Source organism: Odocoileus virginianus, chromosome 26 (assembly GCF_023699985.2).
Source record: "Odocoileus virginianus isolate 20LAN1187 ecotype Illinois chromosome 26, Ovbor_1.2, whole genome shotgun sequence".
NCBI classification, from domain to species: domain Eukaryota; kingdom Metazoa; phylum Chordata; class Mammalia; order Artiodactyla; family Cervidae; genus Odocoileus; species Odocoileus virginianus.
Window position 1 is genome coordinate 45,577,993 of NC_069699.1, and position 27,724 is coordinate 45,605,716.

The 27,724-nt window shown below is 49.2% G+C and overlaps 2 protein-coding genes across 9 annotated transcripts in view; both read right to left on the reverse strand.

The window, feature by feature from the left end:
- The window catches only part of TEX264 (testis expressed 264, ER-phagy receptor), a 30,451-nt gene extending 24,850 nt beyond the window's left edge, over positions 1–5,601 (reverse strand). Inside the window, exons 1-4 of one of the 5 annotated variants that reach the window (XM_070456004.1) lie at positions 5,519–5,601; positions 5,148–5,365; positions 4,465–4,538; positions 2,011–2,302 (exon numbers count right to left, since the gene is read on the reverse strand). In XM_070456004.1, the coding sequence (XP_070312105.1) occupies positions 2,011–2,268 (258 nt within the window). In that variant the 5' untranslated portion in view covers positions 2,269–2,302; positions 4,465–4,538; positions 5,148–5,365; positions 5,519–5,601. The other 4 variants (XM_020876094.2, XM_020876095.2, XM_020876093.2 and 1 more) reach the window with 4 other exon arrangements.
- Positions 5,602–11,866: 6,265 nt separating this feature from the next.
- Positions 11,867–27,724, reverse strand: part of RAD54L2 (RAD54 like 2) — a 91,114-nt gene continuing 75,256 nt past the window's right edge. For all 4 annotated transcript variants that reach the window (XM_070456001.1, XM_070456002.1, XM_070456000.1 and 1 more), the window contains 10 exons: positions 27,443–27,561; positions 26,104–26,222; positions 24,034–24,133; positions 23,127–23,332; positions 22,548–22,720; positions 21,852–22,048; positions 19,365–19,564; positions 17,739–17,828; positions 15,409–15,501; positions 11,867–13,963 (listed from right to left, as the gene is read on the reverse strand). In XM_070456001.1, coding sequence (XP_070312102.1) covers positions 12,969–13,963; positions 15,409–15,501; positions 17,739–17,828; positions 19,365–19,564; positions 21,852–22,048; positions 22,548–22,720; positions 23,127–23,332; positions 24,034–24,133; positions 26,104–26,222; positions 27,443–27,561 — 2,292 coding nt within the window. In that variant the 3' untranslated portion in view covers positions 11,867–12,968. The remainder of the gene's footprint in view (positions 13,964–15,408; positions 15,502–17,738; positions 17,829–19,364; positions 19,565–21,851; positions 22,049–22,547; positions 22,721–23,126; positions 23,333–24,033; positions 24,134–26,103; positions 26,223–27,442; positions 27,562–27,724) is intronic.

A 27,724-nucleotide genomic window follows, 5' to 3' on the forward strand; every position in this document is an offset into this window, starting at 1 on the left:
CTCACTCTTCCCTGAGCCAGCCTTCGGCAATGACCCAAAGGGACCACGGCCCTCTCCCATTCTGGAATTAACACTTCCAATCCAAGAGATAACATACAGCTTCTGATACAGGACATGCTGATAAGGAAAGAGACACTGCAAGGACCCTTGTCCCTCCTACTGAGCTCCTGCAGAGGGTTCCAACTGGGTCAGATGTGGGAGGAGGGGCAGGGAGCAGGGGAGGGTAGCGGAGAGACAGGGACTTAGACAACAGAACCGGGCAAGGGTGGGGGTCCGGCGTCTGGTCTAGGATTCCCACAGCCCAAAGCCTACCCCAGCTCTCTTGGGTCTCAGTGTTCTCGACTCTCGGTGCCAACTCCAGTCATGTGACCTCAAGACTTCCATGTCTACTCATCCCTCAACCAGGCCACGTCACCTCTCACCCCGACTTAGCCCAATCTCAACAGCCCCCTGCCTCATCTCCTCCCCTTGCCATCTACTTAGCTTCCTAAATCAAAGGTGGCAAATTGTTCCTTACCTGTCCTCCCAACCCACTGTTCCTCCCACTGCCTGGCCCAGCCAATCCTTCTACATCGCTCTCCACCCACCACGTGTTCACTTGCCACACTTCCTCCGTCATCCTACATCTGCAGGCCTGTGCTCTGCAGTTCCCTTAGCCAGAAGGCCCTTCCCAGTAAAGTAAAATTATAGTCATGGCAGACCTCCTCTCTGAGCCTCCATGGTAGACTTGAGGCAAATCTACAGCTCAAAGTTCCATGAACATTGAACACAGTACAGTGTCTCGCTAGACATTCATTCATTTTTATAGGGCTGACTTGCCAACCCCACAGTTCCCTGAGGGCAGGGCCAGGTCTGTTCATCTCCAGAGTGCAGGTGTCAAGCAGAACCTGGCACAGAGAAGGAGTCAGGATATCCTTGTTTCAACTGAGCACCCCAGTGAGGCCCGCTCAGCATGCAGTGTGGAGGCTATAGGCCTTGCTCACTTGAGCTCTCCAGGCAAGGAAACCAGAGCTGGGGATTCCCAACACCTGGTTTGCCAAGACTCAGAGCTAGAGGCTGGAGAACCTAGGCAATGCTGCCAGCCCATGCAGCAGTAGGCAGCACCACCCCACAGCATGGCAGGAGGCCACATTGGTGAGCCCTGACTCACCACAGGCTGTAAGTACAGCCAGACACCCACGGGGTGCCCGTGATGCCAGGTCAGACTCTCACCCCAGCATCCCAGACAGCTCACCAGGCTCCAGTTGCCCCCAAGCCCCTCTCCAAACCAGGCAGCTTGACGTCCAAAGAAATATCTTGTCCCTGGGCAAGGGACTATCATAATGACTATAAGATTTTATTTTCTTTTAGCAGAAGAGCTGAAAGAGGGAAGGCAAAGAAACGTGTGTGTGTGTGTGTGTGTGTGTGTGTGTTAGTCGATCGTGTCCAACTCTTTGCTATCCCATGGCCTGTACTCCACCAGGCTCTTCTATCCATGGAATTCTCCAGGCAAGAATACTGGAGTGAGTAGCCATTCCCTTCTCCAGGGGATTTTCCCAACCCAGGGATTGAACCCGGGTCTCCTGCATTGCAGGCAGATTCTTTACCATCTGAGCCACCAGGGAAGCCCCCAAAGAAACGAGATACAATCCCAAAGAAAGGGCAGCATCTGAATGGCCTGGCTTTAGAGTGCTGGCTTCAAATGGGAATGAAAGAAGGCCAGAAGAGGAAGCAACAGAGCAAAGCCCCAGCAGAGCCTAGGGATTCACGGTGGCACTCAGAAGTTCGTGGGAGCCACAAGACAGGGAAACTAGACCTGGACAAGTAGAAAGCCAGTATATGGACGCTTGGAGCAGAAGTCCAGACTAAATCTGGAAGGAGCTTCAAGGCCAGAGAGAAGGTGGTCTACGTAGCCAATTCAATGATTTCCAGGCCCCTTCCTCAGAAACCGAAACACCCCGAGCCCAACAAGCCCTGCCCCATGTCTGTCCAGTGGGTGGAACCCCAGCCAGGGCACAGGAGGCTCCTTACCGTGTTGGGGTTGTCATAGTAGACAGCAATGGAGCGGAGCTTGGGGGAGACACTGCAGCTCTCCGTGAAAAGTGGCCCAGTCTCACCGTAGGGGCCCACGTGGAACTTGTAGGCCACAGTGATGTTGCGGATGGGGGGTGAGCCAGCACTCACTGTCACCCCAGCCAGCAGCCCTGAGTACCCGGCAAAGGCCAGCAGCGTCAGCAGCAGCAGCAGAGTCAGGCCCCCAATCAGGCCCAGGAGGAGCAGGTCCGACATGGCTCTGTGCCCTCCACGCCACACCCCAAGGCAGCTGCAAAGGAGACAGAAGGGAGAGGAGGCTGGTAGCCTGCTCTGACCAATGTGCCCGCCTGCCCACCAGCCAGCTGTGGCCCAACCTCAGCCCTGCCTTGGGTGCTCTGACCCGGGAGGGGGAGGGGGAGGAGCCGGAGGTGTTTACACACACAGTGACCTAGAAGGGAGCTACAAAGGATGACTGAAGCCACAAGCCTCTTTATTTCTTAATCACAACTATGGAGGCTCTCCAAGCAACTCTGTCAGTTGGCAGTCGTGATCACACCTGGGGAAGCTGAGTCACGAAGAGGCACAGGAGTGAGTCAGCAGGGGACGTATGTCTGGTCCATCAGGGGCGGCTGATCGTACTTCAGCCCTGATCAGCCACCCCTGATAGGCAGACATCAGCCTGCCTGCCAGCCTTTTCCCTATGCTGCCTGCCCAGCCTCCCCAAACCTTATGAACCACTGCCGGAGGGAGGAGGGGCAAGCACAGGGCCCTCTTATTAAAAACAGGGAAACCATGAGGAATGAAACCTCAGGGGGAGAAAATGTGCCACAGGAAGGGGCTCACATAGGAAAGTCTCTTTGACTAAACACATCTGGTCCAAGAAATACTGCTATCCAACAAGCTCATCCATCCAGAACCAAAGGAGAAGCCAGGTTAAAGAGGGCCTGAGCAGCCCGAACAAAGTCCAGCACCACGCTTCCTGAACTTGCTGAGCTCCCCAGGCTAACAAGCTTCATCCCAATTCTCCAGTCCACAGATCAGCAAGGAAGATGCAGAGGAAGAAAGACTGCTAGAAGTAGAGACACAACAGGGAGTGGTGCCTCCCATGGGGGAAGGATGCTGGCCAGGCAGGAACCCAAACAGGGGTCCAATGGCTGCTTCACCCCTCCCCCTTCCTTCCCTTCTCCCCAACATCTCTGAATGTTTGGAATTTCGTTTTGGGGGTTCAGCTCTCCCCCACTGACCTCCTGTACTAGGTAGTTCACAGAAAGGCATCATGTAGGTTTGCTAGGGGGTGTCTTTTCCTTTTTGTGTATGTCATTTATCTGACGATTCTCCCTCTTCCTCACTGGACTTTCCCGGTTTCTCCCATTTGCTATCTGCATGGTATAAGCAATAAAGATACTCATTTTAGGGAAGGAAAAAAAAAGCAGAGAAGATATCCAAGAGCAGGCTGAGGGACACAACCCATAGGCTGGTGTATGAGCCATTCCAGACAGACTGCCCAGGCCTCCATGCAACTTGGGGCCAGAAGACTAACTCTCTTAGAGGGCTTGACCTGCATCATCCAGGGTGGGGGCGGGGGGGGGGGGTGTGGAACACACCACAGAGAAGACTATTTATATGGTTCAGGAGCAGAAAATCAACACTTCAGTTCTATGGAAAACTTAGCTATATGAAATAATTTATTCCCTGTGGGTTCTGGGTCTCAAAACTTTTTTCTGAAGAGCTGTCTTTGCAGTCAATTTGCACAGAGTGCTTGTCTCACAAACACAGACAATAAACTTCTAAACCTTTGGCATCATGACCTTGCGTTGTATCACAATGGTCTTTTCACCCACCCTTGTTCCTACCCTACAGTTGCACTTTTGGATGCATTCTTTGTCTTCCTCAACTTGCCTTCACTTAGTTTCACACCTGATTTCTTTGATGATGATAAGGCACTGTCTAAATATTGAAACACAGCTACTTCATTAATCCTCAAAACCAGATGGGTATGGATCAGAAAACAAGTGGTTGGAGATTAAGAGACTTGACCAAAGTCACAAAGGTACTAAACAGAACTGCCTGGACAAAATGTAGGCAATGAGAATCCAGGTAGTCCGACTTCCCCACTTCCACTTCTCTCCTCCCTGGGAACAGGACTTCCAGAAAAGCCCAAGAATTTAATCTATGTTGGACATCTCTGAACCCAAGGCTCTTAGCTGGAAGCTCTCAGCATCTAAGTCTCCCACTTGTCTTGAGAGTGATCAGCCCTCTGGTCCTTGCTCTCTCTGCACACTTCCTCTCTCCTCAAAGGAGCTTAGTTCCTGGAACACTTCTTCTCTTCCTCTTACTTCCTAAACTGCTCAAAAGAGGCGGGGAATGTACCTGGGGACCCGCTGAGCTCTGGGCAGCACGGGAAGGAAGCAGGGCAAAAGAAAGGGAAGAAGAAGGGCTGGGGAAGCTCACCTCTAAAGCCAGGCTCACTTTAGCAACTCATGGCATCCAGCGCGGCAGGGGCCAAAGCTCCAAGTGCTCCAGGGCTGAGGGCAGAAAGAAAATAACCACTAAGCCGGGCGCCCTTCCCTGACTGATCAGGGAACGCCCATAGGGGCCTCGACAAGAACTGTCCTCCCCACAAGATATGGTGTACCTCCACCAAGTCCTCAGACCCCTTAGGGAAATCAGAAGCCAGATTCCGCCTGAAAAATGTCAGCTCTTCACTAGACTTCTGGGCATAAACCTCTGTACTTGGAGCGTCCTCTTCCTGGAGGGGTCCATCCACCGCGCCTGGCCCTGAGCCAACCCCTGCTGCTGACCCTGGGCAGGCTGTGACCCCTCTCGGTTTCTCCTCGGGTCAGAGAGGCCCGAGCAGAGAATCTGGGAAGGCGGCCCCGCGCTGGCTTCCTTAGGCCGCTCACGTGCGCCGCGGCGGCTGGCCCGCCCTTAAAGGGCCAGCCACAGGCAAAACTTTCAGCGCCCGCCGGGCGCGGGAAGATTTGGGAATCAGAGGGGCCTGCGAGGGGAGGAGAGGCTGCCTCCACTCTGCAGTCATGGCATCCAGCCCCTGCTCACTCTCGCCTTGCCTAGGTAACCAGCCCTTTCCTTTTCAGCCACGACCTCTAGGTGTCCCACGCACCTCTGCAACTTACAAGGAAGTTAAAGTTTGCAGCCACCGCTGTGTGGCGCGGCCTCAGGAGACAAGGGCGGAGTTTACGTGCGGCTCTGGTCCAGCTGTCGGACCCCGCCGCCCGCCCCGGAGTCCCTAGTCTCCGGGCGTGCCGTGCACGGGTGGCCAAGGTAGAGGGTGGCCCGAGATAGTAGAGTGGTCCAAGGTCGCGTTCGGGCCCTTGGATGCAGCCGGGACGAGCTGTGGGAGTGACGAGATGCAAAGAGCGGTTGGGCCGGGGTCACGGTGGGGACGCGGGTGGCCCTGAGGTCGCTCCCAGGCGCACGGAGGTTCCAGGCCTCTGGCGCGTGAAGAGCCGCCCCGGCGAGGACACCTCCCAGACCTGGCCCTCACCTCAGCGGCCACCGGCCGCCGACGCCAATCCGCGCACGCGGCTTGGTCGTGGAGCCTGCGCGCGCCCGCCGCGCACGCTCGCTCCGCCCCCTCTCGCGGCAGGACGTGGCCGTGGCCGTGGGCGCGTGCGCGCGGGGCCCAAAGGGCGGGGGCCTGCCCCGCCCCGTGGCCATGGCAACAGACGTACGCCTGTACGGCTGAGCGGTCAGGGGCGAACACCACCCTCTACCTTCCTGCCTCCCACAAGCTTCTGGGCTGCAGGTCGACGGTGACTTAGAAACAATCTCTTAACTTCTGGACTGTGGAGAGCGCCACAACATGAGGGGGGAGTAGAGAGGCAGTCTGGGGTCCCAAACGGCTGCACCGGAGAGGATCCTTTGAAGAGACTGGGAAGTGCAGCGCGGCAGTACAACTCTGGCCTTGGTATCACCCTAGGTACTGTCACTTTGCCTCACTGAGGCTTCCCGACAGACCTGGGAACCAAGCAAGGCAGGGCCACTTGCTCCCATTTTACAGCTGAAGCTCAGAGAGGAAGCGGGATCCTATCTCGGACAGCGCAGATGGCAGCTACCTCCAACACTCAGCGTCTACCTCTCCCCTCCTCTGCCCCCCTTCCCCCCACCAAACGGAGCACAGAGGTGATCATTCTTCCATCCAACATTTATTGGGCATCGCTTCCTGCTAGTACAGTTCTAGGGGCTGCGTATACTTAATGAACAAAATCAAGGCCCTGCCCTCCTGGAGCTCACCAGGGGGGCACTGCGCCTTCCGGGTTCCTCCTTCAGTACCCTAGAGGTGGATGGGGGAGGCCAGTCTGCCCTTCTAAGTTAGTATTCTACACACCCACACACATACAGTGTGCGTGCTCAGTCGTGTGGTACTCTTTGCGACCCCATTGGACTGTAGCCTTCCAAGCTCCTCTGTCCACGGAATCTTCCTGGCAAGAATACTGGAGCTGGTTGCCATTTCCTACTCTAGGGGATTTTTTCCCACTTAAGGATTGAACTCGTATCTCCTGCATTGGCGGGTGGATTCTTTACCACTGCACCAAACCCCAACAGTAAGTTCCTTGAGGACAGCTTCAATCTTCAGCTGGTATTTTTGAGGAACTACAAAAACAACAAAGCATTCTTCCAGGGCCCCAAAGATAAAACCTCACCCTCCTGAGAGGCCCAGTCCTGCAGTGGAGGGGATAGGGCAGGGGACAACTCTGCTCATAAGCTCGTCTACATGACAGGCAGGGTCAAGAGCTACTTTGGTGCTCCTCATACAGAGGATTGGTTTGGGAAGTGAATTATTTTTGCAGGGGATTCCAACTATACTAGCAAAGGGCAGACTGACACGGAGGCACTTGTAGCTGGTTTCTTTTCCTTCTATTTCACACTATTCTTTCCACCGGCAGGGAAGACTGAACCTCATCTACAGGGCTCTGAGCTAACCAGAATGGGTAGCTGACTTCTCAGAGGCGCTCGGGGCTGGGCTGGCAGGATTGTGGCAGTTCTGGTCTACTGATGGATATTAGGCAGATGATCAAACCCTCTGGGTGCCCCAAGGCAAATGGACATGAAAGCATTTTCTGTGAGACCAGGAAGGGCGGGCTACTGCCTCAGACACAGCCTCTGCATGGTCAGTTCTGCTTCTCAGAAGCTGATGAACTTCTCCCAGGAAACCATTGTCTGGAGAGGCCCTTTCATCTCGTCCTCTCTGTTCACTTACTTTAGCGTGGTAGGGGAACTCTAGAGCCCCATGTCAGAGTTCAGGATGTGTCTTAGGAGCCTCAGCGCCTCTGTGGTGAGCAGAGTTAGCCTGTGACTGGGGCTGCAGGCCATCAGCCTACCAGGCTTCACTGCAGGCTGCTCTCAACAAAGCCAGCTCTGCCCTTGGTAGGATTCCTGCAAGGCCTCTCCTCGCCAGCAGGAGACAGTAGTCCAGGCACTCTCCACTACCCCTGGTAGCATGTCTGAGCAGAGCTGATCACCTAGCCTCTGGGATCATCTCCCTCCCCCATGCTCCAGTCTGTCCCAACGGCCTGTATTCTCTCATGAGCCCAGACTTGGCCTTTGTCTCCTCTTGCGTTCCCTCTCCAAACGATTCCCACAGAAGCTCTTTAACTCTCCCTTAGTAAATTCCAGACAGTGTTTCACCAAACAGGAAACAAAGCATAGACAACCCCCTCCTTCTTCTACCTCTTCAGGTTAGTTCTCTTCGAAGCGGTGATTAGATCCTCTAATTCAGATGACAAATGGAGAATGCACATGCAATGTAAGATGCTCTCCAAACCCTGCCACCAGCCATCTCCCACCCTCTGAAGGCCAATCCCTGGCCACTCACAGCCTAGTTAGGGCTACCCCTGCAGGACTTGCCATGACTGAGGGACCAGCTAGCCTCAAGCCACTCAAAGTCAGCTTTGCTATTTCCTCTAGAGCCAGGAAATGCAGTCTTCTTCAGGTGAGCCAAGGCAGAAAAGGTGTAGTGAACTCCACATTATAAAAAGAGCCTGCCAGCCATCTGTCCTCTGTTCCCACCCCCAGAGGTGCTGTCTCAGCATCCACGCTGCTCTAAGTTATATCCCTTACACCATCACCCAGTCACAGAGCTGTTTGGACAATTCCTTGATTAAACAACACTGCCTTCTTCAGTTTACATTTTATTTTACAAAAAGAGAAATAAAGAAAACTGATAGGCAGTTATACTGACTTACAATTGTTCTGTTTGCTTTTTTTTAAAAAAGTGACATGAAACACAAGTAAAAATAAATACGTCATAGAAACAGCCAGTTGCCCAGTCTCTAGGGCAGGAGCACCTGCCCTGCTGAGAGAGGAGGGAAGCCTGTGATCACACCAGCAGCTGGAGCACTCAGCTACAGATGCTCCTCAAAGCCAGGCGCAGGTCCCAGGCCTCAGGGGGCGTCCTGAGGAAAGAAGACGGAAAACCAAAGCCAGGTGCCAGGTCCCTGGGGCCACCTCATCTCCCCCTGACTCCCCCTGGCAGCAGTGTGGCCTTAGTGGTTATCCATTGCGACCCCCTCAACCCACCCTGGACCCCCTTCCCCAACCCCTCTGGAGAGGGTACAGGAAAAACACAGTCGGGAAGGCTGAGGGGATTCTTCTGGTGAGTCCCCAGCCCACCCTGAGTAACACAACCAGATAAGTCAGTTTACACCCATGTGCACATAAGCACGTGTGCGCACACACACACTCTGCCACACACACACACACACACACACACACACAAACCTGGACTGAGCTCTCTTCCAGGGGAGGGCCCTAGGTTAGGTCACAGTATGAGGTCCCCTCTTCTGAATATTATCCCAATAGTGGTAACGGAGTACTCAAATCTCCCCCGGCCCCATCACTACAGCCTGTCTAGCTACCTCTCCCCAACACACTAGATTATGATAGCAAACAGCCCTCTGAGAGAGGAAAGGAGACCAAGTCCCCGAAGCGCAGAGAAGTTGGACTCTGCCTGCTCAGCAAGTTCATTGTTAAGACTCAGGTATTCATAAAAGGACTAGAGCCAAGACAGTGGCACAGAACACACGCGAAGGGGTCACAGTGGAATATACAGGGCAGAAGAGTCAGAAGGAGAGTCTGCAGGTGAGTGATTGGAGAGCATAACCTTCTCAGACAGACCATGAGGTGCAGATTTCTTTCTTGGGAACAGTCTGCCGAGGGCCAGAAAGTCTGCTAGGGATCTAAAGGTGGGAGGAGTTCTCTCAGGAGTTTTGGTGCAAGGAGAGTCACTGAGCTGGGTGCACAGGAGGCCACTGCTCAGGAGACACTGGGCTCCTGTAGAATCACAGGGGACTGGGAAGCACAAGGTTATGAACAGAAACACAGAAACAGGAATGTAAAGCCCCAGACGACCTTCCCCCAAGGGATGAGGACTCAATTCAGAGCGATGCCAGGCATGCAGAGATAAGAGTGCCTTGCTCTGACTGCTGTGGGAGTAACAGTCCCACCCAGACTGTTAAAAGCTTGGTTGAGTGTTTCAACCTATTAGCAAAATGTTACCCCAGCTACTTGCTTCATGTACTAGAGTGGGAAATGTTCATATTTTGTTGTGAATCACAAGTATATAGAGATTCTACACACTAGTTCCTAGGGAATAGAGTTCTAAGGACCAGAGATATCCTGAAGTCAGAAGATGCTTAAGACAGATGCTTGAGAAGCATAACTCAAGGCAGTGAGAACTCTGCAGATATCTAATTTGAAAATGATCTGGATCCAACATGGTTCACTTACTTTCTCACTTCAATGGCTAATCTGTCTCTGCTGAATTTTTATCTACAAAAATACTGAGACAGAAAATCAAGCATTACTACAAGTGGTAATTCTGAATCATTACATAGTACTATATCCCCTAGATTGAGGATTTAGGCTAAACCAGACAGATGGGGCTTGAGGCCCTTGAAAACATTCTGTGGAAGACAGCAGTGAGGGAAGATGGCTAAACCTGATCTTCTGCCCTCCCTCTTACCATCCTTCTCTTACTCAAGCCAGAATGGTGGGTGGACATCACCACCAAGTTGTTTCTCATCAAAGAAACAATAAAACATCATTCTTAGGTTCTGAGACAGCTGCTTCCCTCACACATATGTTCATATTTGGTGTGCATGCATGCCTGCCTACCTGCACACAGAGACAGCAGAAATGTCAGAGAAGTGTTTTCACGTTCATTAAAAAAAAAAAAGGAAAACCATGGAACCAGAAGCACTCTAATTTCCCATGATCCTAGCCCTACTCTCTTATACACTGTAAGCTGTACATATCAAAGAAAACCTTGTCTACCAGGACAGCCTCCCAAAACTATGGTCTCTCCTGAGGTGAAGCAAGACTCAGCCCCTAGAACCACTGGGAAGAGGGCAGGCTTGTAATGGCACTGAGAACACCCGTTTGCTTCCCGGTACCTTCAAAAGCCCATCCCTCCAGGGACTGATTTCAGTTCCTCGCTGGGATAGTTTCTGGATTCTCAGAGCCTGCTGCTGTGATTTCCTAGAGGCGAACACAGAAATACCCCTCCCTCCCCAAACACACACACACAATCTCTGGGATCCCAGTGCTCTGGGGCCTTAGAGGCATCATTTGTAGCCCTGGTGGTGAGTGTTCCCCGCAACTCAGAGATTCAGGCTAGCTTACTCCCTCTGCACCAGCCTCAGCCGGAGAGCCCACTCCAACTCAGCCCCTTCACCATTCATTCTTGGGATGCATCCGAGAAAGCACTGTTGGAACTGCTGTTTTAAAATTACTAAAATAATTTGCATAGCTAAATTGTAGGTCTAAGGCTTCTATGAAGAGGAGAGTTAAGTGTCTGACAGGGTGCTTATGAAAACAGAGAAAGCAAGCTCCTTAAGTTCCACTTTTGGTGTAACTGAACAGTGCGCGCGCGCACACACACACACACATACACACGCACACGCAACAGCCATCTCCTTGTCTCTTCTTGGGGATAATACCCCGGAGTGCGCTAAGACCCCCCAACAATGGAAATGGGCTGCTCAGAAGAACTGCAGAAGCAGCTACTACTAGGGGCGACCCTGCTAAGCTGCCTCCAGGGCTCAGAAGAGGCAGGCACAGCAGCTGCCCAGCCAGTGAGGAGGGACCGATGGGGAGGCGGTAAAGCTCTGAAAGCCAGACAGGGCTTGTTTTCCCTAAAGAACTACTCAGCAAGGTCTCAGCAGTAGGGGCGGAAAAGCCAAAAGGAAGACAGTGTTTATGCTTAAGAACTATATACCCCTCAGCCTCCAGCACTGGTGATAAGGGGAGACTCAGAATGACCGATGTGTTATGATGATTTAAGGCTTCTACAGAGGAAGGGCTCCTCCACGTTCCTTCAAAGAGGATGGAGGTAGCAGACACCAGGGCCCACACTGATCACGATAGGCTGAGGAAGCCAAAACATTTTCTGACATGAGCTCAACTGTCTGTTCTGTCAACCCAGCAGCCACCTACACCCAGCTTCACTATTCAGCGTAGAGCCTGCCTCTAAGGTAATCCCAAGAGGACACAGCTCCGAATTTGGGGTCACTTACTTCCCAATTGCAAACTCCATGATCCTAAGTTTCAATCACCATGTAATGAGTCGCATCATCGTTAATACCCTGTCACAGGATTCCCCGAACTTCCTAAGAGGCCATTTGCTGAAAACATAGTTGCTTAGTGTAGACCTTGATCAAGGCTAACTCTCTTTCCTTGGTCAATTCACCATCCGCTGGGGATTTACTAACCAGCAGCTGTGGGGTCTGAGACAACTTAAACTTTCCCTTAACTTTCCCTTAAACTTTCCCTACCCTCCTTACCCTAACCTCCCCTCCCACCCACCCCCCCAAAAAAAGAACCAAGACACATGAAAAGTCCAAATAATAAATAATTGCCCATAAGAAATAAATTAACATGGAGCTCTCTAATGGGGAAGGAAAGGAAAGGCCAAGAAAGGCCACCAGGACGGGCAGCTGGGGGCTCGGTTCCATCTTCGTGAAGAATGTCTTTTCTGGCCACAACTCCATGACCTCCCGCTCACACTCCGCAGTGCTTCTCCCTCCCAGCCTCGGCACACTGACAACTCTCATGCGCCAGAAAGGGAAATCTTGCTCAGAGAAAGCTGCTGGGGAAATAGAGATTGGTAATGCCCATTTTCTCTGATAATCTCCCCCCAGTCTTGAATCAAGTGTGGCTCTGATAACCAGGGACTTGGGATAGCTGGGCCTGGTCTTCACCCAACTAGAAGGAAACTTGTGGTTCCCATGGCTCTTCTCCTGGGCTCACCCTGATGTTCATAGTAATAGTTGCCATGAACCACCATGCTCTGATTTCCATTTTATAAAAGATAAAATCATTTCTTAGTTTCCCCCTTAGTCCCTCCCTCCCTCCCTCCCCACCCACCTGCACCCCTGCTGTTACATACATGTAAGTACACACACACACACACATGTACACACGCACACACACCTGGTCTGCTTCTTTCCCATCCCCTAAAAAGACCCCACTCTGCATGGAATCTCAGTATGCCCACCCTTCTTCTCTTTCCCTCCCTCCCTCCCCTCCCCTCTCCAGACCAAGCTAAGTCACCCAGTAAGGCAGCTCTCTCGGGAGAGAATGTTCCCAAAGACAGAAATGGGATGTGAGCTTCTACCCTCAGACGGGCAAGCAAGCAAGCAGACAGCATAAGCAAGGCAGGCAGGAAGAGAGGCAGGCTGCCCTGCCCCTCCATTCCTGTTTTAGGTCCCTGATTTCCCACTATTGCTGCTCTGTTGGAAATTTTTTTTTTTTTTTTTTGCCTCTTTTGTTAAAACAGCAACAGAGCCCTGCCACCTATGGTCAACCACCCTTCTTTGTCCTCTTCCTTTCCCCTCTTGCCAAGGGCCCTATTCTCAGAAACCCCAGATTGCTGCCTTCTGTCTGGGTGGGTGACCTGCTGGGGGCTCCGAGTGAGGTGGAGAGGGGATCCCCAGCTATTTCCCAGTGACCTCTATTACGTCATCGTCCTTATCCTCATCATCATTGGAGCTGAACCCCACCTCAGCAACCTCATGAGAGTCAAATGGAGGCACCTGGGACCGGAGGAGGCCACCGGCTGGGTAGCCTGCGTGTGGGGATATGTAGCCGGGGTAGACAGACATGCCCCGTGAAAGGTTGCTGGGCAAGACAGGGGAAGGAAAAGGCGCGAACATCCTTGGCTCGGACAGGAGTGGCTGTGAGAATGGGAGTGAGTAGCTGGGGAGTATCCCTGTTACAGAGGGGTTGAGCATGAAGGAGGGGTTGCTGGCAGTGACTGAGGTAGCCGTGGAAGAGGAACTGACGGGGCCTGCCGGCACCAGAGGGTCAGTAGTCACTGGGAACACCAGGCGGGCATCTGCCAGCAAATTGGACAGCTGGTAGTAGGAGGGGGTACTGCCCATGAACAGGGAGTTCTCCCCAGCCTGGGAGGTGAAGGGAGGGGTGAGGTTATGGTTTAAGGAGACGGGTGGCACGGCAAACCCGCCAGAAACTGGATACCCGTGTTCATACGGCTGCACGGGAGCTGGCAGATGGCCCTTCCTGGACCGCCGGCGGGCTGACTCCTGGGCAGCAGGTGGGGTGGCCAACTTGCGCTTGTGGCCCCGTAAGTCCAACACTGGGTGCCTGTCACCACAGGGCTGGCCGGTCACCATAAGGGAACTATTGAGGCAATGACCCCCGTGTCGAGGCTCAGTCCCGAGGGCTGTCCCAGGAACAGCACTGCTGTCCACAAGTGGAGCTGGGGGGCCAGGCAGGGCGGCATTGGAGCTTGGGGAGCTCTGGCGGGACTCTCGGGCAGCAGCCACATCCGCGTACTGCTGGAGCTCGCTGATGATCTCCGGGCTGTCTGGAGAGACGGGCCGGGCCAGCCCCTCGGGGTCGGGGGCTTTAGGTGATGAGGCACTGTGTCTGCCATTGCTTGTAGACTCGAGAGAAGGCCCCTGGGAACCTGGGGACAAAATGCAGGTAACTGAGAACCAGAATGGCCAGGGAGGGATGGAGGGGATAAGACAAAAAGTCCATTGGGGAAAAAACCCTGTCCTGTGGTTCTCAAAATTCAAATAGTTTCATGTGCAAACAACATCACTTAGTCAACTTTTCCCAGTCACAAAGAAAGAAGTCTTTCAATCTAGGAAATAAGTCCATCCAAGTAAAGACTTGTAACCTCGCTGTACCTCAGTTCCCTGTAAAACTCCAGCAAGGTGAATCCTATGAAATAATGGATATGAAATGCCAGATCATCCTTTCAGTCAGACACTTTTTGGGGACAAAGATGGTCAGTGCCCATGATGGGAAAAAAGAGGAAAAGGAAGTTTAAAAAGCAGTCTATCCTGGTTAAAAACAAAACAAAATCCATGGCCATGAAAGATGACTGGTACAACTAAGAAATCTAAACCGGCAAGAGTGGTAGATAATATTACAGAATTGTTAAACTTTTTTTTAGTGTGATTATGGTGCTGTGATTAGGAGGAGTATACCTTAATCTCAGCAAATGTGTACTGAAATATTTAGGGGTGAAATGACATGATGTCTTCAACTTACAAATAGTTCAAATAATAGGAAAGGAGAGAAAGGAAAAAGTTTCTGAAAAAGGTATCAGCCACCGGATCGAGCTGCAGGGTACATGGGTGCTCATGGTGCTGTTCTTCAACTTGTCTGGTGTCTTGACAATTTCCATGATAAAAGCTGAGAGCAAGAGCAGTCTCGTCTCACACCGCACGGTGGGAGGATAAGTGGGAAACACTCCCCTAGCTAGAGGGGACTTTTGCAAGAGTTCCTAATGTTGTTCACGTGCCACACGTATACTCTTTGACCTGGCAATCCGATTTCTAGGAATTTTTCCTATAGATACACCCATGTGACTGTGAACCAGAAGTGTAATGGAGGAGTACAACAACCTAAAGGTCCAGGAACAGGGAACCCGGTAATGCACCATGTTATACCCATCTAACTGCATCTTGTATAAACCTTCACCGAGGAATATCTCAAGGAAGGATAAGGAACAAGCAATGAGATGCACCAGTGAATGAAGAAAAGAACAAAGAGTATATTATAGTAAGTGTAGCATTTGTTTTCAAAATACAAAGTTACATACATATATAGTATGTACATAACATATATTGTTTTAATATACACACATGTGCACATACATATCCCTGTACCATGTATATGTATAGAGTATCTCTTGAGAAATAAACGAAAAACAGGAATAAGCACTTCCAGGAAGGAGCAACAGATGGCTGGGAGTATAAGGGAAGAAAAACTTCTCCCTTTACTCCTTTTGGAAATCTTTGAATTGTGAACCACGTATACATTATCTATTCAAAAAATAGTTAACAAAACAAACCTGTCAAAAATGCCACGTAGGTCAATGGAAAGTAGAAGCCACTATACCTGAGGCAGCCATCCGACCATCTTCAGGGGCCTTTGGTTTGCCAGTCGCCCGGACAGCAAAGATTCGCCCATCGCTGGTACGGATGTATGTCCCTAAGGAGAAGCATGAGGAAGACCATGAGGAGCCGATATGCAATACAGCCAGCCCTGGGAACTCCAGGCTTAGCCACTGTGGGCTCAGAAAGAGCTATGAAAGTGGTTTCACACTCTGTCTCAAAATCCCTGAAGTAAGGAGTTGGATGACTGAGCTGTGGACCCAATATTACTCATTTACTCCACAAACACTGACTGTGTGACTAACATACACCAGACACTGTTCCAGACACTGAAGTATACAAGACAGAAAAGGGCCCTGTCTCATGGAGCTTAACTCTGGAGGGGGAGACACACAGTTATACTAGAAAATATCAGGAAAGGGTAAATGCAATGAAGGAAATTAATTGGGTGCTGTGAAAGACAGTAAGTTGGCTCCCTCTGTTCTGGCCCAGGTCCTCCGGTCTAGGTCCTCCTCTTGATTGGGGAGGAAGCAGCCTCACTGCCTCAATAACCGCCCTCCCTTGGTAGGAATAAATCAAGATGGGCATTCTATTCCCACGCAGCACTAGTCAACCTTCCCTTGGTCTTGGGCATGTCTTCTGATCTAGTTCTTGGTGCCAGGGCTGCCTCTTGGCCAGAGGTCAGCAAATTTTTTTCTTAAAGTCATCAGTTGGTAAATATTTTTGGCTTTGTGAGCCAAGAGGGCTCTGTTGCAACTACTCAGCTCGGCTGCTACAGCATGGCAGCCGGGCATGGCGGTGCTCCAAAGACTTTTATGGACACTGATATGTGAATTTCATATACTTTACATGTCACAGAATAAATACTCTTGATTTTTTTTCCAACCAACTGAAAATGACTAAAGATATAAAACCTATTCTTAGCTCATAAGTACAGTAACAGCATGCAGGCAAGATCTGGCCTTTGAGCCACAGTCTGCATACCACCCCCTCCTCCCAGCTCTAGGCTAGGAAGAACCCAGTAAGTGGACTGTGGACAACCTTCTCTGGGTATCATGTATTTCACAGCATCTTTTTCCTGAGACTAAGGGTGCTTTAACCCAACAGAGACTAGGGCAAAATCTCCTTACTAAACAAAGACCCTCAAGGAGCATCACAGACCACAAGCTGACATGAAATAGAGGCTTCAACTGTGTTCTGACGCCAGCCCGATTTCTCCAGAAATCCCATCTGGAGAACTTCATGAGGCCAGAGGCAGCAGACTTTTCAAATGACCACACTCAAAAATTCTGTCATGTAACCCAGGGTATACTAATTCACCCACCCACTACATTTCCTTGTTGGAGATGTCTACCTCACTCTAGTCAAGTAGGTAAGACAGCACAGCGATATATGTGTTTGCTTGTAACCTATTCCATAGCTCATTCCCTCTAATTTTGGCCACCCCATGTGCAGTGTAACTGCCAGACATTAAGCTTTTGATTGCCAAGACATCCATTTCAAATACATCCATCTTGGATAACAAACTGTCAGCTGTCAGGCACAGCACTAGCTAAACTACGAGATAAGGCACCTGGCTGCTCTCACCCTTGAAAAGTTCCTTATTAGAAAGCCTGGGGTAACCTAGGTAAGTAATCCTTGAGTGATTCTCGCCTTTCCCTTCCCACACACCAATTCCCACTCTTAAGTTTTAAATTCACCAATAAAGAGTGAACCTGTGAAACCCTAGCCACTTTTGGACCCTAATAAGACAGAGACCCAAGCCCACACACTGACTCTCTACCTACCACCTTCCTGTGTGGCCCTGGAGTATGCTGTGTGCCCTAGAGGACCTGTGAGTAATAAGCCTTGTGTTTTCAAAGTTGCCTGATGGTTGTTGCTGAGGTGCATCCTGCCATCGTAATAAGAAAAACAAGGGCTGGTCCAGTCACAACACTGGCTCTGAGGAAAGGTATGTGGGGATGGCCACAGTAGTACAGGACCGGACGGCTGTCTCAGGCATTCCTAGCCGATACTATCAACAGGTTGAGACCAACACAGAACAATGTGTCTATCCAGACCCACTCTGAGAGTCTCCATAAAGAAGATGGCAAAATACAGGAAGGCAGGGACCACAACCCCTTTCTTTTAAGACACTGACAGCTATCCTTTGAGGCCACCCCAAACTGGCTAAGCTCCTAGAAATGTCATTTTCTCAGGTTTCCCCCACATTCCCCCACTCTTATAGGATGACTCCTATCCCTGCTCCAGCTCAAGCCATATGTCCTGATTCTGCTGGCCAGCCCACCACTCTCAACCAAAGAGAGGGGAGAGGCTCCTCAGGCAGGTGCTCACCTTTCGTCCCACGGATGATGTGGATGCTCTCGCCAGCATTAATTCTTGCCTGTACGTCTGTGGAGCTGTTGAGCCCAGGAATAACAATATCTAGTGAAGACACAGACCTCAGATTTAGATTACACGGGGCCTGACTGAAGAAGGGGGAGAAAAGGTCAAGTTCACATCCACCCCCCGATCCTCAAGGGTTTTCCTAAAGCATCCCAGTGGAGCAGAGGTCAGAACCAAGGAAGGGGAAGCAAGCAGGGCTGCTTGCAACTGCCTCAACAAAGAATACTTGAAAACAAAACACTTTTCAGAAACCTGATTGTCCTTCTCATCAATTTTCCTTGCTTTAATTTAAAAATCATAGAGTTTTTGGTTTAGAAAGTTTCAGTTAAAAAAAAAAAGTTTCCATTCAAATGGTTATTTCTATTTTCTTTCTCCTCCCTAAGCAATTCGCATGTATCTGCTCCTATCACTTTAGGCTCCAAGAGGCCACACATCTTCCTTGCTGGTATTACTCCTCACGTAACTAAAGAATGAAGAGTATTTTCAAGAATAAGCAGGAAAAAAAAAAAAAAGAATCAGCAGAGACGTAGGATTATGAGAGGCTGTCTCTCTCTTTTTTTTTTTTGGCCGTGCCACATGGCATGTGGGATCTTATACCCAACCAGGGATTAAACCGGTACCCACTACAGTACAAGCACAGAGTCTTAACCACTGGACCACTCAGGAAGTCCCGAGAGGCTCTATCTTTGTTTTTAATTTGTTTCAAAAGAAGGTTTTTTTAACTATGAATATCTTTTAATTTTCACCCTCAAAAAAACCAATTAAGATATTTTCATTAAAATGAATTGTCATGAATATTTCTAGATAACAAGATGAAAAACAACATCATGAGGTGCTTTCCTTCCCAACTACTCTGAACCACAGAATCAACTGTGGGGATGAATGCACTGCCCACCTCTGACCACTGGCCCCTCATGCTTGATCCACATTAAACTTACAAAGAACAAAGCAAGGTCTTTAACTAAGGACGTTGAGAGCTGTCCTTCATACCCAGCTGACCTGACAAGTCGGGCAGGACTCAACACACTGACACCTCACTCTGAAGATCAACCCTATGTTCAGTGACATTCCCACAATCTCCAGTGTTCAGTGTCCATCCCACCCACCACATTCAATAAAACCCAGTTCTGTGTTGATACTCTTAAGATACTTTATTAGAATAAATATTCTTCATGATTAGGGACTGCTGCCTTCTCTACTTCTACTTAGAGTGCCAATGTAGTATTGCCTAGAATGCAGACATTGTTTAATCAATATTTCCTGAATGAACAGAGGGATTCCCTGGTGGCTCAGATAGTAAAGAGTCTGCCTGCAATGTGGGAGACCTGGGTTCCATCTCTGGGTTGGGATGATCCACTAGAGAAGGAAATGGCAACCCACTCTAGTATTCTTGCCTGGAAAGTCTTATGGATGAAGGAGCCTGGCAGGCTACAGTCCATGGGGTTGCAAAGAGTCAGAAACAACTGAGCGACTTCACTTTCTTGGACTTTCCTCATAGCTCAGTAGGTAAAGAATCTGAACAGAGGAATTTTAAAAGGGACAGCACCCCTCGAAGAGAACTCAGGAGCTCCCAACCTGTTGTGGTGACCACCTTCTGCACAAGGACTCCTGCACGCTGCAGGTAGTTGATCGGGAAGTTCATAGCTGGGTTTGTGCTGGAGGCAGAGCTTACACTGCCTCCCAGCGGGACATGCCGTGGCATCATGGGGATCGGGGTGGACTGTACGGGACGAACACTGGCCACGGGCTTCTCATCACTCTTCAGGGTTGGCTGCCTAGGAGAGAAAGATAAGCACACTAAGAGTTTGGCAAAACAGCCCTTACTTACCTTTCTGCAAGACTGCTGAGCCTCTCCGGACTTGCCCATTCTATAGCCAGAGAGCTGACAGAAGGATCAAAAGAAGCCGCAGGGTATGGTCAATTAAAAAGGAGACTAGAGACAGAGCAGAGACAGACCCAGCGAGGGATAAAGCCTCTCGATGTCTAAGAAGAATCAGATGTCAGTGGAATAATGTCTTTTTGGAAATGTGAGGTGACATCTGCTCCTCTAGAATTAGGACTGCCTGTCTACATACATCAGGAATTTGTCCTTAGAAGTCAGGAACAGGCAAAGAGTCATGGTGGGGGATGAGGGGCACACGGGTGCATGGTGCATGCTAACTTCAAGACAAATGGGGACAAATGGGTGGAATTTTCCTACTCACCAAGAAAAAAAGGCCACATGACATCACATGTGCTGGTGACCTTGAGACCATCTGTCCAACATTAACCATCATTACCCTCTGAATCCTCAAGTTTCGGTAAGTAAGGCAGACACCTCTCTCCTCTGCATTACTTTTCAATGGACTTCTGCGGCCAGTCCCCAAAATGGCCCTTAGTCACAGGCACCACAAAAGCAGAAGCAGGAGAAACACTGTGCACAGAAGCCACGCTTCTAAGTGGCACATGGCTGTGGCCAGCCTGAGCCCTGGCTGTGCATCTCTTACCACGAACATGCCAAAACGCATTCCTCATTCTTTACCTTCCTTTCAGCTAGATGTTGGTACCTTGAGGAAGCTACTCATTTAAGGATTCTGAAATTAAGTCCCTGTCTCTGAGCTTTCTAAAGTCTGTGGTCTTTAGCTCTGGGAAAGAGACCCTCTGGGACTGGTATATGTTCTTCCTCATCTGACTGAAAACTGGCACACAAAAGAACACACTTTTATAACACACTGCTGCTGGAGTAGGCCTGCAGGAGTACTCAATCACTGCTCTCAGGCTGCCTTGGGGCAACCCCTGGGGCCCTGTGGATGGCCGAGATAGGCCAGAGAGCACAGCACCCTCACCAGGGTCTGGGGTCCAACTCAGATATCAGTGGGACTCAGGAATCTAGCCCAAGGCCAAGGCTATTCTGCAGAGGCTAAGGCTAGGCATTTGGGTGGGAAGGCCTCCTCACATGTACCCAGATAGAATAAGGAATCAGCAGGATCAAATGCTGTGAGAGGCTGATGCCCTCCCTAGGTCCACAGTTGGGCTAGAAAAGGAGCTGACATCTCCTTACAGCCCAGCCCATTTGTCACACCTTGCCTGCATATGGTTTTTCTCCTACTTGGTTCAGACTTAGTCCATTCCTGTTGTTACAAGGAAAAGCCCAGAAAAGAGAAAGAAAAGGGGCAGAGGACAAGAGAGGAGAATGTGAGCAGGCAACAATATCTTGAAAAATGACACAGAAATAAAGTCTGAAGTCTTTGAAAAGATAGTAGTTTTCTACTCTGAAGCATTTTACACATAAAAATTAGCAAATTTAATCATCAAAGTTTAGTCATATAAAATCTTACATGGCTTCATTCAGTTCCTTTAGAAGCTCATTTGGCAAGCTTTTCTTTTTTTCTTTTTTAACATGGAACATTCAAAAGAAAAAATTCTAAAATTTATCCCTCTTAAAATAATTACTAGTATCTTTAACTCAAGATAATCAAACAGTGTAAAAATGAAAACCAAGCAAGCAGGAAGCTGATGTGATAAAGGATATGAAGTACTCTGTCTTCTACTGAGAAGGAAAAAAAAAAAGTACTGATAACTATTCTATAATTTCCTACAAAGAGCCTCTGTCCCCACTTAGCAATTGGCTTCCATGCTGTTCCTATCCTTAATAGTTTTGGAAACTGTACTCAAGAAAAAGATCTTTTTGCTCAGGAATAAGGCACAGACACAGAATGAGATCCCATTAAGAGCACTGGAATTCCTTGAGTACGACTCAAGACCCATAGAAGACCTGGCCTTCACTCTTGAACTTCACTGCGAAATGAGGGGTAGGACCAAGGCACTGCAGATAGGAGGTGGCTGTGTGGGGGGCCAGAAAGACTCTCCTGAGTCACAGGACCAGCAGCTCACTCTTCCAGCCAGAAGCACTTAAAACACCAGGGCTGCAGAACTGCTTCAGTACCTCATCCAAGAGCAGAACCTGTCCGTTCAAGGCAGCCTAAGAGCAAGTTGTAGGCCTCCTTTTATTTACAAAAGGAACCAGTTGAGAGGTCTGGGCCTGGCCCAGCAGCAGACCTTCCTCCCTTTTCAGTGACTCACCAGTTTCTCTGACTGAAGGCGGGGATGCTGGTCAGGCTCTGGTCGCTGGCCGGGTAATACTGTGCATATGATGGGCGGGTATAGGGGACCGATGTACGTTTGTCCTCCTCGTAGCTCTTCTTTGCTGCTTTTTTCTCAGCCTTGGTCAGCTTGTGATCCTTTCGGTTAAGGAGCAATGACTCATGCTCAAAAGGCTCCTGGGGACACAGGAGGATGTTAATTTAATTACCAGTCTTTGTACCAACATGAATGATATACAAAAAGCCTTACTTTGAAACCAAGAAAGAGCTGGCTGTCTACAGTACTTAGCAAAGTGCCTGCTCTCAGACTCACAGGCACATTTACTCTGTCAAAAGCATAAATTCTCAACTCTAACCTGGCACCAGCTTTAGACAACCTACGTCTGCCATTCATTTCAAAAGAACAGGAGGGTTCAGAGAATCACCAGACTACATTTTCAGAACTTCTTTCGGCTAGGAAAACTCACCATGGCCAAATTATCCTCATGGCTGAGCTCACACTGCTAGAATGAGACAAGGATAGGATAGGTGATGGGGAGAGGAGAGGGGAACTGTCTGGGGCAAGGAAAAGAACCAGCTGAATTAATCTGCACAAAATAAAATTCTGGATGAAGGAACCAGACAAGCCTCCCTCAATGGAGAGTGCAGTACTGGGACACGTGCACCAGGGTCCCACCTTGGTGATGAGGTGAGGGTATTTCAGACAGGCAAGTTGTAGGACTGGCTCCTTGATCCCCTTAATGTTCAAGGATGTTTGGGGAGCTGGCTCCTTCTCTACGAAGTGCAGTAGGTTCTCCACCTCCTTTCGAGTAAAGTTCAGCATTGGATTGAGATCATCCACCACCCGATCTAGAAGGGAAAAGGGAGAAGACATAGAGGAAGTCAGTTCTTGGCAAAGGAGACCACAAAAGCACTGCTCCAAAGACTGGCAGAGAGAAGAGACGTGGTGGGTGGCATAACTGTCACTAATATCTAAAACACTACAGGCCACCCCATACCTAAAAGTCAAAGAGCAGGTCTGAGACCCTCATGAAACAGAAATATCTTAAGAGATATCTGCATAACCAGGCTCAGCTCTTATTATTAAATCCATCTTCAACAATTTGGGCTAACTGTCCTTATAAGCAATTATTTGCATCAGAAATTGAAAGCCTGCTTGTGTTTCCTCATCCTGCCCCTCTCCTCCTCTCCTTTGATACAATTAGAATGGTAGTCTGTACAAATGTGCCTCTTCTAAGCCTGAAAGATGGCCCACCTGACATGCCCTGCTTCGAAATCTGACGGTCATAGATCTTCTTTTCGAGGGTGAAATCAGCCACAAGGCGATAGATGTGACAGGGCTTTTTCTGGCCGTAACGGTATACCCGACACACAGCCTGAGCATCATGGCAAGGGTTCCAGGAAGCGTCGAACACCACCACTCGGTTCGCACCGATCAGATTCACGCCCAAACACCCAGCCCTTTAAAACACAAGCCAATAATCACAGAAAGTGATTAAAGATAGTTCTCAGATAGGTTTTACCCCCTGTGACTCCTACCTGAATATCATCCTCTTTATCCTAAGCAGAACATACCTTCGTCAGGCACTGAAACGGTGCCCTGAAAAGTCCAACATAGAAGTGCCTACCAGCTCAGAAAGAAAATCCACTCTCCCACCCTTCTGTGATGAGTGAGGAGTGATGTTATCGAGTGAAGGGAAGTGTCTGTGTACCAATGTTTCTGATGTGTTTGGTCTAACAGCTTAGGAGAATGACTGGTTTATACCCTATCAAGGGCATTCTGATGCAGAAGGCAGCACAGTCTTCAAGCTGCTTGGCATGAGACAAATAATGCCATTAGTCTTTTATAGTTATATTGCACTTTGTACTTATTAAAGCACTTTCACATTCATCACATTATCTAAGCCTCAGAACAGTCCTGAGAGAAAAGCTAACTATGACCACTGTGAATGAAAGTCTCAGAGAAATTCAAGACACTATCACTATTGCCCCTTGAACAAAATTTCCTTTGGGGCACCCCTCCTCTCACCTCAAAAACAAGTCACAAATCTGAGATCTCTATCTCTTCTGACAGAACTTGGACAAGCCTTTGGGGTTCAGGCCCGTGTGGCCAAATGCCCTGAATGCAGCCCTTTGACTTCCCCATTTCAGGATCCACTCACCTTGTGGAGAGAAGGAACAGCCAGGTGGTGAGGTTGCTGGGATCATTGAACTGATTAATGAGCCGCTCCCTCTCAAAGGCAGGGGTGCTACCATCTAGCCCTAGGACAGAAGGAAACAAACAAGAAATGGGCAGATGAGGACAGGGATACACAGAAAAATCAACGGGCAAATGGATTTTTAAAACAAAACAAGATAAACAAACACTACAGTGCTCAGATTCCATGCCCTGGACATTCCGTGGGCACCTACCATGAAACCCAGGCATCTATAAACTGTGTTTCTCCCTTTAGTACCTTGGGTCAAATCTAAGGCCAAGGTTCCTAGATTTCAGAGTGCATAAGAATCACCCTAGTTAAGGAAGCCTGGTAAGAACTGGTTTAAGGTAACTGCTCTGCCTCAGTCCTGTGAGTGAGTACAAAAGGACCAAGGGTTTTATGTTTTGATAAGGAAGGATGATGTTCCTTCACCAGGCAGGAATCCACAGTTAATAAACCCCTAAGGCTAAGGAGTTGCTTGAAGGAGACATTAAAAAAAAACAAAAACCAGATGACCTGGAGCAATGGGATGGGACACTGGAATGAAAGGAGGGATGCTCACAAGAAAGAGAAAAAGTAGGCTTCAGTTAAGAAACAGGAATAAGGGAGGAGGGGTTACATTTGTCACTTGGAGGAAAGCAGAGAAGGCAAAGCTAAGGGCATGAAATACTACATGGAGAACTGAATTACTACTGATGTAGGAAGCCTGGTATTAACTGCCTGGTATTAGAGGCTCCCTCAGTCAACACCCCAACCTGGCTTTCAACCTGAGTTCCCACAATTTCCAAGCGCAGGTCAGCACTGATTCATCATGGGACAAGTCTACAATCAACACATGGATCTAGGCTGGCTGGAGTCTCCTCACCATCCCCCGACCCTCCATTTCTCTCAATCTTTCCTTTAGGCCAGGGCTTCTCAACAAAAGGGATTTCCCCACCCTGCTCCCTCTCAGGGAACATCTGGAAATGTCTAGAGGCGGTGGGCTGTTATAACTGCATGGATCCTACTGCCATCTAGTGAAAGGAAATAGGAGATGCCGCTAACACTCCACAATGCCAAAGGCAGGCCTCTGTAACAACTGACATCCACATTAAAGTCGCTCTGTCGCATCAGACTCTTTGAGACCCCATGGACTGTAGCCTACCAGGCTCCTCCGTCCATGGAATTTTCCAGGCAAGCGTACTGGAGTGGGTTGCCATTTCCCTCTCCAGGAGATCTTCCCGACCCAGGGATCGAACCCGGGTCTCCCGCATTGTAGGCAGACGCTTTACCATCTGAGCCACCACTGGTCCAAATGTCAATATCTGGTCAGTAAGTGCCTGAAGTCAGTAATTTTCAACTTTTTTTTTCTTTACCACCCCGTTAAGGAGCCTTTAAACATTTTTTTTTTTTCCAATCACCATGCCCTCCATTAAATTTTCATACCACAGATATGCTGTATACTATATATAATTAACTCACTATATGCATATTTATGTTTTATAATTCTGAAAGTTCCCATTTTTCTGTCCCCTTGTGACCCAATTTTCACCCTGTTAGGGACACCTTCTCCCCCAGTGAGAATACATGATCTAGGCTTGTGTTCACTGTTCTCGTGTGGCCTAGGATGATCTTTAGGCCACAGCAGCTCTGTATATTCAATTTCTCCCCATCTTTGCAAGTCGAGTGCAAGTTCCACCTTCTCCAGGGAAGACTTCTCCAAGCATCCTCACCACGTCGATTCTGTCCACTGTAGAACTCTGGTGAGGGCAGTCAGTCAGTGCTACCTTAAATCTGTTCTTAAATGCCAGGGTGATGGCAGGGCATCCACCTTCAACATCTTTGCCCGCCTCGTACCTGGCCTGAGCTCCCCAGCCTAGTGCAGTGCCTCATACACGGCAGCTTGCTTTTAGTATCTCTCTGCTCCCTAGCTAAATCACAGATCTTCCTGTGCATGTGATGGAGAATGGAGGAAGGAGGAGAGAGGAGACAAGGAGAGGAAACCCTTAGGCAGACCTTGCCAAGGCTCCACAAACAAAGCTGCAATGAACTCACGGAAGTAGCTGATGTTTCGAACCCACTTCTGTACTCCATGCCCCTCAGCACCAGGTAGACAGGGTACTTCTCGCTTCCCTAGGAACTCCTCGATTAGAGCCAAGGTGGAAAGGCTCTGGCTGAAAGGGACACATTTGGTTCAGAAGGTTCCCAAACCCAAGAGAATCTTGTTCCCCAGCAGGCTCCCCTCTGAGAGTGAGACCTCATGCATCCAACTATCCACAATCACCCTAGCTCATGAGGGAGAACAATCATCCACACACTTATCACCACCACCCCACCAAAAAATTCTCTAACCTATTACTTCCTTGATGGAAAAAATCCTTAGATTTAGCTTGGTGCAGAGTAACACATAGCATCAGCATTAAAAACCAACACTGTATGAATATACATGAGATCTAATTATAGGCCACAGGCAATATTAGGATTTTACTAAGGAGACAGATCATTTAGCTGTTTCCAAGTTAAGCAGAAAGCCAGACCATAAAAGCAGCAGGACACTAGGCTTTCCCAAACTTAGAATCCCTGCTTTCTTGTCAGAGAATGTCACACATGGGAACCCTCACTCTGAGACGCCTAAGCCAGGCTCCTGCCACTTAGCTCTCACCGGAGCATAATCTAGTTGGAACAAAGGAGAAGCAATCTACTTTACACCTTCTCTCTGAGAAGTGAGGCCTTGATGGGACTCAGAGCTCTCTCAAAACTTGGAATAAATAACACCATTTATTTGGCCTTATATACAAAGCTTTAAAAAAAAGTAGGGGGAGGCTGGGGATATGGAAGCAGATTTGACCAGAGGTCAGCAAATGTTTTCTGTAAAGGCCCAAATAGTAAATATTTTTAGGCTTCATAGACTATGCATAGTCTGTGCTACATATGTTTCTTTTTTTAATTTTTAAATTTTTAATTAAAAAGAGTTTTTTTGCTACACTGTGCAGCTCCTATGATCTTAGTTCCTCAACCAGGATCGAACCCGTGACCCCTGCAGTGGAAGAACAAAGTCCTAACACTGGACCACCAGGGAAGTCCCTGCATATGCTTCTTTAAAAAAAAAAACCACACAAAAAAATTCTTTTAAAATGTAAAAACTAGCTCTCAAGCTATACAAAAACAGGGCAGATTTGGCCTGGGTCACAATTTGAAGGATTAGACTGTGATCTCCAACACGGTAACCTAAGGCCTCAAGTTGTTCTCTGCAGAGAGACTGCATTGGATAAAAAAGAGACTGAGAAACAAGGCACAAGCAGCGCTGGCGGGCTGGCGCAATCCCGACAGTCCCAGGCTGCAGGGCTGCGCCAGTCTGTGCCCAAGACACACACCAGGGAACTTCTTTTCCTACCTGAACACAAGGATCTTGTCTCCAAGCTTCACACTTTCCTCGATCAGGTGGAAAAGCAGTACCATCTTGGGAGAGTTCTCCAAGACACCAGTTTGGTAATTAGTCAAAAGGTCCTTGGCCTATAGGAGAGGAAATGAGGCAGCTTGGAGCAGGCTGTAGCCAGACTACTAGAAATACAATTCTCACCCTCAAAGGCAGTAGTAGCTCACGGGCAACCTGAATAGGTCCCTGCATAGACCTTAGCGGACAGTACACTGTGCATGCCCTACCCTCTCCCCATGA